Source organism: Netta rufina (assembly GCF_964035555.1).
Source record: "Netta rufina genome assembly, chromosome: 1".
NCBI lineage: Eukaryota > Metazoa > Chordata > Aves > Anseriformes > Anatidae > Netta > Netta rufina.
The window spans coordinates 23,347,781-23,360,594 of NC_140123.1; the positions used below are offsets into that span (position 1 = coordinate 23,347,781).

The 12,814-nt window shown below is 39.9% G+C and overlaps 1 protein-coding gene across 4 annotated transcripts in view; it reads left to right on the forward strand.

Moving 5' to 3' along the window:
- FRY (FRY microtubule binding protein) overlaps positions 1 to 12,814 on the forward strand; it is a 188,120-nt gene that overhangs the window by 19,404 nt on the left and 155,902 nt on the right. The window contains exon 2 of one of the 4 annotated variants that reach the window (XM_084288658.1): positions 5,351 to 6,000. The exons of 2 other annotated variants lie outside the window; for them this stretch is intronic. In XM_084288658.1, coding sequence (XP_084144784.1) covers positions 5,931 to 6,000 — 70 coding nt within the window. In that variant the 5' untranslated portion in view covers positions 5,351 to 5,930. Of the gene's footprint in view, positions 1 to 5,272; positions 6,001 to 12,814 lie in introns of those variants that run through there. One more of the 4 variants, XM_084288660.1, reaches the window with a different exon arrangement.

A 12,814-nucleotide genomic window follows, 5' to 3' on the forward strand; every position in this document is an offset into this window, starting at 1 on the left:
TTTTTACTCCCCTTCTGAAACCAGTGGGAGGAAATCAGGTACTTAAATGTAAAAAATGTAAAGTGTACATTTATACTTTAATTTACAATTCTAAAGTGTAAAAATGGCACCTAAACGTAGGTGTCCAGCAGAAAGCCTCCAACTACTGCTTCCCAAGGCTGTGGACTTAATGTAAGTCTTACATTTGCCAGTCTCAGTGAATAACTCACATGCCTCAGGGTATCTAAAATGGCACTAGATGCCTATATTTAGGCACCTGAATGCCATCCCATTATGACCAGCATCCATCTGAATGCCAGTGCAGTCTTTTGTAGAGAGGTTCCAAGTAGTTTATAAAAGAAAGGAATGTGAAATCATGAATGCAATGCAATATAACCCAGGAGATGATAATATAACGGATCCTTTTTGGTTTTATCTGTTATGTGTGTTCTGTACTGGAACCCTGTGGGTCTGGGAATCATTATTTGCTTTATATTGTGCAGAAGAACTAGACCATGGCAAAACCACAGGGATGCTAATATGCAGTCCTTACTGTAGTTCTTTGCTAAAAAAAACTACAGAAAGCCAAACTTTTATACAAGCTATACCAATGTAAATCCAAGCTAATTTCATGGAAATCAGAGGCATAGGTATAATTCAAGGCTAGAAGGACAAAGCTTTTGACCCAAATTAAGGAGGAAACGCTGTATGCGTTGGAGAAGCTGTAGAAAATCAAAAAGAGTGTTAAAACTTCCATTAGTTCAGTAAAGATAGCGTTGGCTTTGGGATCTGTGTCTACATCACTGCCTTGAAGCTGCGGGGAGCTGAGCAGGAGTGGAATGACTGACACCTAGCAAAGGGGGAAGCAAGGAATTAAGCACAAACTAGGCCAAAAAAAAAAAAAAAAGTCTTTTGCTTATGCTTTTTTTTTTGATTAGGTCGCTGTGTTTTCTTGATGGAGTTTGAACAAACATCCTTACAAATGAAAAATATAAGTACTTGCTATGTAAGGTTAAAGACTCTTTCTGTTTGCAGCAAATAAGGAACCCGGTGATCCACTTTGGTTCTGCAACTGGAAGAAAACCCTTAGAGGCTTCAGCAACTCTTTGCATTTAGCCTGAGATTTTGAAGAGTTCGGATTGCAAAAGCCAAACAAATCTTTTCATACCAAACCAAAATGAGCTCTGAAATCTTGTACAAGGACTGTGCTGTATTTATCTTGCCAAATGCTTTTTTAAGGATGCCTGCATGCAGTGCTCAGAACATAGAGGACTGAAGTGCCTGTTGTATTGCTGTTATAAATAGTAGTCACAAAAAATGTGAACAAAATGGGTACCTATACCGCCAAATACTGAGAATCTAAATAAAGTGCCTGATTTACCAAAGTAGCTACCCTAAGTATCATGTGTAGATAGTGAAGAGAAATGGGCTGTTTGGGAAAGTAATTGTGCTCTGTACTGGAACTCTTGGGAATGCTTGACTCATGCTGAAGGCACTCACCTCCCAATGTTGGCATCTAAATTGGATGCCTCAAGATAGATATTGTGAGCACCTCCAGCACTATGTATTCTTGTTATTTTCTTTTCTTTGCTTGAGTGAAGGTTTTGGAAGGCTATTTCTCAGATGTTTTGCAGTGAAAATAGCTTTTCATGCAGTGTGCTGGTCACAGAAACAATTCTGACCATGGAGACACGCAACTTATCCCAACCTGTTTTTTCTAAAGCTGGGGCACGGAAATTTAATAGACTTTGTTCTGCCACAGAAGGATATAATGCAGGAATCCGTGACTCCTGGATATGTCCTACCTCTGATCTCAGAAGGCAGATGAGAGAAGAGAAGGTGGACTGCATGTCAGTCACAAGAGCAAAGTTTGAGTTGCGTAGAAATGTTTGTAATTGAAGTAATGCTTCTGCTATCTTGGTAATCAGCAGGTGCTTCATCATGGTAGGCTTTATATTTTAGATCTTTGATATGTTATCTAGGTGCAAAAAAATGTTATATTATCATTAACTTACAAACTCCCATGTAGCCATATCATAAATCAAATACGTAAAACTCTAGTGTTGTATTCGTCATTAGAAAGCCTATTACACTGACAGATTTTGTACACTTATGCCAGACTATTCTCCACAAGCTGAAGTACGTAATTGAATTCTGAATATCATAAAGTCAACACGAATTAAAGTAGAGCTGTATAACTTCAAAACTTGTTAGTCTTGTCAGCCTCCCTAGAAGAAGTTTCAAGCGTTGCATTGGAACGGTGCCGTTTCTGCCATTTCTCTGCGTTATACCTGTTTTGGGAGTGTTTCCAAGATGTGACCAAAACCATTATCAGGGGGGCAATTTTGCCTCATGAAGGTCATCAGACTGATGAGTTGTAAGCATTGCTCTGCGGGACTGAAAGCAGTTATTTAGGCTGTACCTCTGTACATGTGCATTCTGTATGAACTCTTACAGACAAGGCCAAAAATGCACAATCTAAGAGTGGTGGCATTTCTCTTTAATATGCTTTGTCTCAAGACATCCATTAAGTTGTTAAATACTTCACTGCAATAGTGCATTTTTAGAGGAAATGTATTATTCATAAAGAATATTATAGAGTGAACTCAGTGAGACTCTGTATTGTGTATTAATGTGGTGATATGATGTTAAAAGAAGATTATTATACACGAAATGGAATTTGTCTCAAAATCACTTCGGAAGAAGTCAGTAAAAAGTGCTAGGGGATAATGTTGCTGTTTCAAGACTGATTATAGGTATCCTTTTTAACATTACTACATAAGGACATGCAAGTAGGCATTGGGTGACACCTTAAGGTCCCAGACACAAATTGTACTTACAGATGTCAAATGCAACTTTGGATGGGACAGCCCGTGTACTTCAGCACTGGATGATTTAAAGCCAAGAGATGGTGCAAGCATCCCACTGCGACCGACCAGTCACCCATCTCACCTGGTAATCCCCTCCCTACAGAAGCAGAAGATGATGCTATGTGGGAATAGCACACATGAACGTAGTCAGTTCATGCAGCCCTTCCCTCCATGCTCCCCAGCACATCCCTTTGCTGTATTAGAGGTGTCGCAGGGAAGTACATACCTGCCTGGTTCTTCATAAACCTGAATTTCTGTTTTTTATGAGATTTTGAAACTGCTTGTGCTTTCTCCCTCTGTGACCTCCGATGGCAGCAAGCTCTAGAAGCTCACAACTTCCTGAAGAAAAGAAACACTTTATTTTGTCTGTTTTAAATTGATCTCCCAGTCATTTCATTCAATGCTCCACTGTACTTCTGGAAAAGGACTGCAGAGTGTATTGGATGTGTCACCTTTGCATCATTAGTGAAGACGTTAGGAGCTTGGATGTTGGAGTGTAGAACTACGGTGAGCACTATCAAAAGTTCAGCAGAGTAAGGATGTGCGAAGGAAATAAAAGCAAATGGTTGAGTGTCCTTGGCCATTTAAAGTTTTTAGACCAGAGCACAGATTTTTAAGGGTCTAATATTCAGTGAGGATGAGAAGAAGATGCAACCACTACCTAAGAGAGAATGCCTTGCCTTTGTTTTCAATAAGAACCAGGCCTTAACTACAGGAACAGTAGGAGGCATAATACTTTTTTTTTTTGGTATCAATTAATCAATTATGAGGTGAAAGCAGAACAGAAAACCTTCATATTCTTCTTTAAAAATCACATAGCTTCCCCTTCATAAAAGAAGAGCAACCCTATGAAGTTGCTGATCAGGTAATATTTTTTTATTGAATCTAACAGAAGACAGATCCTGCCTGGTAAATATAAACCAGAGAATTTGTGAGGAGAAAATGATCCAGACAAACAGAAGGACCACTTGACCTCAGCCATGTTTAAGGCTTTGAAACAAAACTTGGTGGGATTATAACTAAGGTTGTGAATTTAAATGATAACAGAAAAAAATGCAATAGGGATTTTGTAAAGATAAATATTTGCAAATTGAACTTGCATCTTTATTTTCAGGAAAAAAAATGAGATAAAATCAATGTATCAGAGGGCCTTAGAAATGCATTTTATATGGCACCACAAAGGAAATCCTTGCCTAAACACTCAAACACAGGAATCAGTGTAATACTGGGTGTGGGGAGCCACGACAGGGCTCTCAGAAAAAGAAATTGAGGGCCCAGAGAGACAGAAAGGGGATGACATTTTTACCAGTATAGGGAGGAAGAGCTGATCAGATCTCTGATAGCTGCTGCGATCACACGTGAACTCTCTGAACGTTTCTCATTATCTGTGTCCAAGAAGGGGGTAAACTGGTTTTGAGTAACCTTAGACTAGGAATTGAAAGAAGGTTTATAAAGTGAGCTCCCACAACAGCCTGCCTTTACTGGGGACACAAAACCTTATCTCCAGATGTGTTGTGTTTACAAGAGCCATTTAGCATATTTTCAGTGAGAACCACAAGAACTTGGAGTCGGTGACCCTTGTGCGCCTCAGCTTTCAATCCAGAGATCAAATATTGTGCACGCTGAAACTAAAAATAACGTGTAAATATAACCACTGGCAAAGTTTTTTGAAGAATCAGCAGCAGACAAGCTACATTTTGGCTCAGATGCTCTAATTCTGAGATGATGCAGGAAATTTGTTCCACAAGTGAGAAAAGAAGTGCTGTTACTCCCAGAAAATAGTGTCTTGAAGGATGATACCAAGAATATATGAAACAAAAAAATATATATATTTGGGAAAGAGATGCTTCTTATTTTTCTTTTTTGTCATTAAGATGTGCATAGTTGTGTGCTGTGATTATTAGAAATAAAACCTTAAGAATGTGGGAATAGCAATTAAATATTTTGTAGGAAACACAGAGAGGTTAAGAAGCAGTGAATTGCCTCTGCCTCATTTTCTTATATTAATCCAGCTTGCCCTCCTTTCTTTAAAAAAAATAAACATTATTCAAGATAAAAATGACATCAAACTGAGAATTGTCTGTGGCTCTTTTGGAGATGAATAGCGAGCAGGGAGCTGCCTCTTTTATTTGCCATCACGAATTCAGCTTGCTGTCTCTCAGCTTTTGTTTAAAAAAAAAAAAAGAAAAAGTCGAGAAAAAAATGACATGTTTTTCTGTCACCAGGAAAGAAAAGCAGAACCAGGCAGCCTAAACGCCTTGGGTTTAGTGCTCTGGAAGTGCTTCTCTTGTGCAACTGGGCTGACGGATTGCCTTTTTTTTTTTTTTTTTAACGTCACTGCAATCAGATCTATGGGCGCAGCGCTGCTTTACCGCAGCGTGATGCAGTTGTGTACAGTTCAGCGTGCTCCTCTTGGAAGCGGGCGGAAGGAGAGCAGCTGACCAGAGCATGCGGAGGATATTCATTAGAGGTTGTGTTGTTGTTGTTTTTTCTCCCTAAAGCGAAACAGTCCGTGTGAGATCCCTACAGCTGTGGAAGAGACGCGTTCAGAGGGGCTTCGAGCCGATCCTGTGCTTGCGAGAGGAGGTGCAGACGCGCAGGCTGTCAGCTTCTGATGGAAAAAAGCTTCAGACAGGCAGACTGCACGTTATTCAAAGCACAGCTCAGGCACCCTTCAAGAAGACACTCTCGCTGTGCTTATGGAACAAGTGCTGGGGTCCTGCACATGCCTTAACCGACCGGGAGAGATTTGCCCAGTTGAGGAGTGGAATAAATGAAAACCCACATTGAGGGGTCGGGGGAATAAAATCCTCCGCAGATACAATTCACTACAAGCCCCGAAGGAAGAGCAAAGGACAGAACCTCATGGTGTGTTTTTGTTGTTGTTGAGCTTTTTTTTTTTTTTTTTTTTTTTTCAAATGAGCTTACCTACCATGAACGGAAGAAGTGGATCTGCGGAGACTTCATTTCCTCCTCTGACCCCTCGTTTACATCACTAACTGGTGACAGTCACATCTACATACATAGTACCTGCCACTTCAGCTGCTCAGAATTATAGAAGCCTCTTTGTATGCAGCAGACATGGCTAGCCAGCAGGATTCAGGCTTCTTTGAAATCAGTATCAAATATTTACTGAAATCCTGGAGCAATAGTGAGTAGCAGAAGAGTAATCTTTTCATATTACGCATTGCTTGGGAAATAGCTAGGATAACCTAAGGGATGAGATCTTAATAATTTTGTATGTTTGTGTTATATAAACCAAATTTATATTTTTTTTTGCTTTTGTCAGTTCTAAAAAATCAGTGTCAGAGATTTCAATAGGTTTCATTAACTGCAAAGACTGTAATGAGATTATACTAGATTTTGCTTGATTGAATTCTGAAGTTAGGCTGCTTTCTGGCTCTCTCTGATAGTACATTGCAGGGAGTGCATTCCAAACAGCATTTCCTGCCTACATGTTTATTTGATTTGTCCAGGCTTTATCTAAATATTTTTGAAAATGCTGCTTAATCACAAGGGCGTGGCATTGCTCAGAAGTTGCTTTTTATTAATCGTGCACCAAGGGCAAAAATATGATGGTTCTACTTCAGGTCTGAAAGTCATTGTATTAATGTGATGAAAAGCCAAACATGGGTTACTTATAGCTGCTCTTCCCACCCTCTATGCTTAATTTCAGAATCTTATGCAATATTTCCATCCAGAAAGAACCCATCTGTTTATCTAATCCAGGCTGGGTTATACAGAATGTAAACAAATGGCATTTTGGGCTTCCTTGCTCTTTTCAGTATTGCTGTTCCTGATGTCTGTTGCTGTTTAAATCAATCACTCTTCTGATTTTTAGCTATATTATATAATAAAGATTGCTGAATAAAATTTAGTGCTAACAGATACAGTCAGATCAGGTAAAGCCATGGGATAACTCTGCCAGAAATTTGCTTTTTAACTTAAGATACATGAACAGTATATTCCTTTTCCATCTGAGCTTGCATTAACAGTGCTAGATCTCCATAATTAACTGCTTTACAAAGATAGAAGACAATGTCTCTGGAAAAATCCAACTTGGTTACGTATGCAGTAAGGTTCTGATCATCCCACTATCTATAATTTAATAACTTCTGCATAAGAGACTAGTATTTTAAAATCCTGTGTTATAAAAAAAATGCAATATCTGCTTCATGCAATGCATGTATCTGAATACCTGCAAAGAAATAAAAATAACTATTAGATGTGTGTCATCCTAGGCTTGTCTTCATTACATGATATCCATAGAAACTGTATTTTTCCAGGTCATTTGTAACCTCAGTAACACCGTAGTGCTTGTTTGAATCTGTTTTTCTACCACAAGTGTGAAGCCACCAGGGAATAATGCTATTACCTAAACAGCGTTGCTTATCTGCCCTACTTCTAAAACATTTTGTGCATAATTCAAGTCAGAATTGGAAGGGAGTTCTGTGATTTATTCACCTTTTTGGACTAATCTTAATTAATGAAAGCCTAAGTGTGTATTGTGACAACACATCTATTATAACAAGCTACTCCCAGTTTATGACAGAAGACAAACAAGTCACTTGCATGGTGCAGGAATCAAATCAGTTCTGGCATTATTTTTATAATATATTGCTGTAACTTCAAGACTGAGTAAAACCAGCACATAAGAATATAAAAAATATCATGGAAAGAAGTATAACATTTTAATTAATATATTGTTTTCCTCTACACTGAAGTATATAGAAAATATTGCAAGACAGTAAAGATGTTTCTAGTCTAAAATAAGAAGTCCTTAAATGACATTCTGTTTTAGCAAAATGGAAATGTTATATGAGTAATTGGTATTTCTGACACACCTTTAGCTGATAAACATGCTTTCTACTGTATTTGAATAAACAGTAAGAGGAAATATAATAAATTAATCCAGATTGACTTAAACTTGTTGCCAATTTTTTTTTTTTTTTTTTGCTGCTTTCAGTCTGGAAGGCTGTGTTCATAAATCTGTACATATCCTTTCTAGCTGAAAAACAAACAATTTGATAAGAAGACGGTAGGGAGTTCAAAAGACCTAGGGCTTTCTTCAGCTCTGTTCTGTGATGGGTGGAGCAGAAGAAAACACTTCCCTTGCTTGAGAAACGGCTGCGAAGCCTGCACATGCATGCACAGGAACATGTTTTGCAGAGAATAGGTGCTGTGTCTGCATACCCAAGAGCAGAAGTAAGCCATAAATTATGCTGGGGCATTTACCTAATAGGAAGAGGTCTAACCTACTGTTAAAAAAAAAAAAAAGAAAAAAAAAGTATAGGTGGTACAGTATACATCTTGCTGAAATCCACGTATGTTTTTGTCAATTAGCACCTTACTACCGAGGCTCTAAGTATTTTTTATCCTTCCCAGGCTTTATAGTCCAGCTGCAACCAGTCCTTTCTGCTCATTCATGTTTTAATGTATACAGAGCAGTAATATTTTCTGATCGATGCCCAGCCGCACCCATGGCTCATTCTATACCACGAAATGTACTCAGATACTCCATCTGGGTTGACAATTTCCTCTGATTTTCCTCTCTAAGGTTTTCTGAAAAGTAGCATTCTTGTCCTATGGGGCAGGATTTCGGTTCATTGCCTCAGAGCACTTGCTGAGGTGTTCACCTAGGATGCTTCTTTGTTTGTCACGTTCATCAACCAGCTAAGGAGACAGCTAATTGATGTGCACGGGACTTGGTTCTTTTTAGGTACCTGTTAACTATTGTCATCTGGATGATGCAGTGAGTAGTGATCTCAGTAAGCAGCCACTCTTCTCCCTAGGGGACAAAAAAGCAGAGTCATAGTCTGGCCTTTGAATCATCCCACCAAACTGAGAGACCTCAAAACACTCCTGCGTGCAGCTCTCAAAACAGACTCTTGCTCTGCACATGTCAATAAGATACCGTGCACGTCATGCAGGTCTGGAAAATACTCCTGTAATGTGTTGGAGATGGGATCAGAATGGGGAGTCTCCGGCTGAAAAATAAGAATAATCTTTTTTTTTTTTTCTTTTTCTTTTTTAAACTGATGCCATTTGTGGTTTGAGGTTTTCTTAAAAATGCAAGTGTTTTTGATCAACACTGTTTTAGTCAACAAATGCATTAATCATTTATATTACTTCTTTTTGAAAATACTGCTAAAACAGCCATGTGCACTCCAGGTGAGCTGCACTCACTTAGGTGCACCCAAAGTTAGTAAGGTGACAGGAATAAAATAGGGCTCACCAGAACTGGGGCAATTAAAAGTCATCGTAGATGTCTATTATGGAAATATCATAAAATAGGTTTTGAAAAAAAAAAAAAAAAAAAGATTTGTAATTTATTCGAAGAACAAAACTTCGGCATTTGAATCTGCTCTTCCCATAGACTGTTTTTACTTTTTGAATGATCCATCTGGTTTTATTTAATCTGAATTTAATTTGGGAATGCATTTTTCAAATTCATAATTTCCAAAGCACCCTGCATCTCAAGAACAGAAGTTTAAAAGTAAAGCTACAAGAAGCTGGAGTAACATCAGGATAAACTGTAGGAAATTCTATAATAAACTCTTTTTTTTTTTGCAGTTTCTAGATTAGACCTGCAATTAAGTTTATTGTTCCTTTCTTGGAGGAAGGCACGCTGTGGAATACCCGAGATCATACAGGTAGATGGCTCACTTGTGCTCTCACAAGTCAGCTGCTACGTGGGCTGGCAGCAATTGCATTGCATTGTCTCCCAGTTCCCAGAGATAGATGTAAAGGTGACTTGTTGTATAATGAGACGAGAGGGCACATGTTGCATAGGGAACATTTTAATTTTATTTGCTGCTTCTCCTCGAACGAGGTTATCTTCGGGGTGATATTTCTGAGGATGATAACACTTGTTTCTCAGCGATTTGGAATTATCTACCTTTGAATGTTAAGATGTTTGGTTTTTTTTTTCAGTGGCCTTGCATGTAATTCAAGTTACAAATAAGATCTTTTTCAGTATTAGGACTTCAGGTCTGTTTCACAGGGCCTATATTTCCAGCAGCCACACTTCCAAATCAAAATCCTCACACCACAAAGCCTGTTGCTCCATCCTCCTCCTATCCACCCACCTCTTCGTGCCCCCGTGTGCCCAGTCCCTACCACACTGGCACTTGGTAGCTTCAGAGACAGCTTAATCCTGGGGCACACAGGTATCAGCTATTGCCTGGGTGACTCGAAAACTGCAGCGTCCAGGAACAGCCCCAGGAGGACCAGTGGCTGGTCACGAACCGAAATGATCGCAGTGCTCATGTCCACACAAGTTGTTTTGTCAGATGAGCATAAGCTGAGTCCTTTATTAAATGGAAATTAAACATTTAGCCACAAAATTTGCCATTTTTACGGACAATGTGCATGAAGTGCGGTGTCCATGAGCAAGGGAGAAAGGAGGGCAGCGGGCGGGTGCTTAGGTAAAACTCTGCCCTCTGTGTAAATGCCGTGGTGCACTACGATTTTGGTATTTTAGTAAGATATTATCGTGCAGGGTGATGAGAGCAGCCATTCTGTGGGGGGTCAGGTATCTGCAGGCAAACGCTGAGCTGCCTGGAGCTGGAAGTGCTAAGCACACCAGAGACAACCTAGGGAAGAGGCTGCTTCATGTTACTCGCTGCCTGCGTAAGCAAACGTACGTCTGCACATCTGCTGAACAAGAAGCACAAATCCTTCTTCGCTGCCATCCCTCTTGCTGTGGCACTTGCTCTTGCATGCCCCAAGGAGCTGATTCAGGGAGCAAACTCACCTTGTAAGGGAGGCATTCGCGCTCACCTGAGGCTGGTGGGTGACGAGGGGCTTGGGAAGGGGCCGGGATGTGCGGCTGCGGTAAGCAGGAGGGCAGGCTGATGCCAATTGGGATACTGCAGCCCAGACAGGGGCCGTGCTTGGACCTTCTTTCTCCTCTTGCTTGCTTCTGAGGTCTCACTCCAACACACCTGCACGACGCAGGCCACTTCCACAGCCTTGCCTTTAGAGAGCCCTAGGATGAAGGTTAGCATCTGCTCCAGCCTTGGCACCTGACTCTGCCGTGGACAATGGGCGCTGTTAGTTCAAGCTTTCTTGCTAAATAAAGGGAGCTGATTGCTCTGTGCACTGAGCCTGGAATTAGGGAGCTTAGTCTATTCTTCAGCTTCAAGTAGTCAGCGATTGTCAGCAGAGAAATGACGTGCCTAATAGTGCTCACTGTCGTGTCCCAGTACAACTTCGAGCTTATCTTCAGATCTGATCCTCTCCCTATAGAGCTACAGGAAAAGGTATTAAAACAGAGTGTTTGTTTGGGCTGTTTGTCTTCTGGTTGTTGCCCATTTTAGAACCTGCGTTTTGACGTGGTTCCTCTGAGAAGTAGGGAAAAATGGAAGTTTTATGACTTTGGGGACTTGAGAACTCTTAAAAAAGGATTTGTGTTTATTTTGATGTTTGTTATTCTCTTCAGGACCTTCCAGAATTGTTTCTACCATATTAGGAGAAGAAAAGGATGCGAGAATCAGAAATGCTCTATTGCAAAATTCAGTTTATTTACAGAGTGAGTTCACTTGCCTTTAGGAACTCCAGATTATTGTTGTAAGCATCTATAAGTAGACTCAGTGAAATCTTAGTGCAAATTTTTGTGGCTAAAGGGCAGTCCTCATCTCAAAATATAAAATAATCTGGAAACTGGACATAAACAGGGCATAGATAATCACTGGGAGATATTCCAATAAAGTTCTAATAGTTTTATTTGTGGTAAAAACAAAACAGTTCTGTTATACTTTTAGCATCCACTTCGAGTGATTAATTTGTGTTATCTGATGTTGCAGTAATGTAGGTTTATCAAACTACCAGCAGATTGTTTTTGTTTGTTTGTTTTGTTTTGTTTTTGTTTTTGTTTTTCCAGTCCAGCTAGCTACTACTGAGAAGCACCAGGGAAAGCACTAACATATCTTGTGGTTTTCCTTATGCATATAAAATCGCACTGAATAAGTTTTGGTACCTGAAGGGAAGTGATGATATGCAGGTTACTGTAGGTGTATAAAGCACACAAAAGTGTCCATTGTTTGGTAGTGGGGGATGTTTTCATTAGCATAAACCAAAATGCTATTTAACATTCCCTTTGCATCTCAGTCATATCTGATCCACTCATTTCATTAATACTTTAATCATTCGTCTATATATTTGCCTTGTGAGTAGTAGGAAAAAGTCTGTACCTCCGGAATTGTGACTGCTTGTGCTTGTCCAGCTTTATTTTCTTTATTCATTCCTGAGCTTTGAAAGTGATTAGGAGGTGCTCTTGCACATCAGAATTGGTAGCCCTACCTGGCAGGTGTGGATTTGCAGAAGCTGTGCCTGGGAGGATCAGTCCCACCCCAGCCTCTTGCCCCTGTCCCCATGCTCCCACCCCTTTTCTTCCACCCTAACTGGCCGTAGAGCTGATACCCTGTCAGCTAAACTGCCTAAAATGGTGTAGATGCTGGTGTCAGCTTGAGGAAGGGGACGTGGATACATGGCTAGGAGCAGGAGGCAGTTTTGGCAGATTTCCTGCCATTAGATCAGCTGAGCTGGTAAAACATATTTACATTAACTCCTCTATCTGTGCCTACTTCTGAACATCAGAGCTAGTTCCTTCTCCAGACCAGTCTACCTTTTGCATCCCCCTCTCCTCTGCTTCAAAGCATCAGCAGTGAAGTTGTTGCTATTGTTGTTTTGGCGATAAATCAGGGCTGCAGACTAATTTCAGAGGTAGGTAGCAGAATTATTTGTGAGTAGGTGATTTTTCATTCACTGCAGTTACCTGAATCAATTGTCCATAGAAAGAAAATCCCTTCTCCTTTAATATACTTTCATCTCAATCATCCAATCCTCTGTCTATTGCTAAAAGGAATACTTAGTATTATGTTCAAACTTCACAACAGCTCTTGGAGCCAGATATTGCCAGTTCTTATAATGCTTATATTTTTAAAGGATGTAAGTAGAAAGCT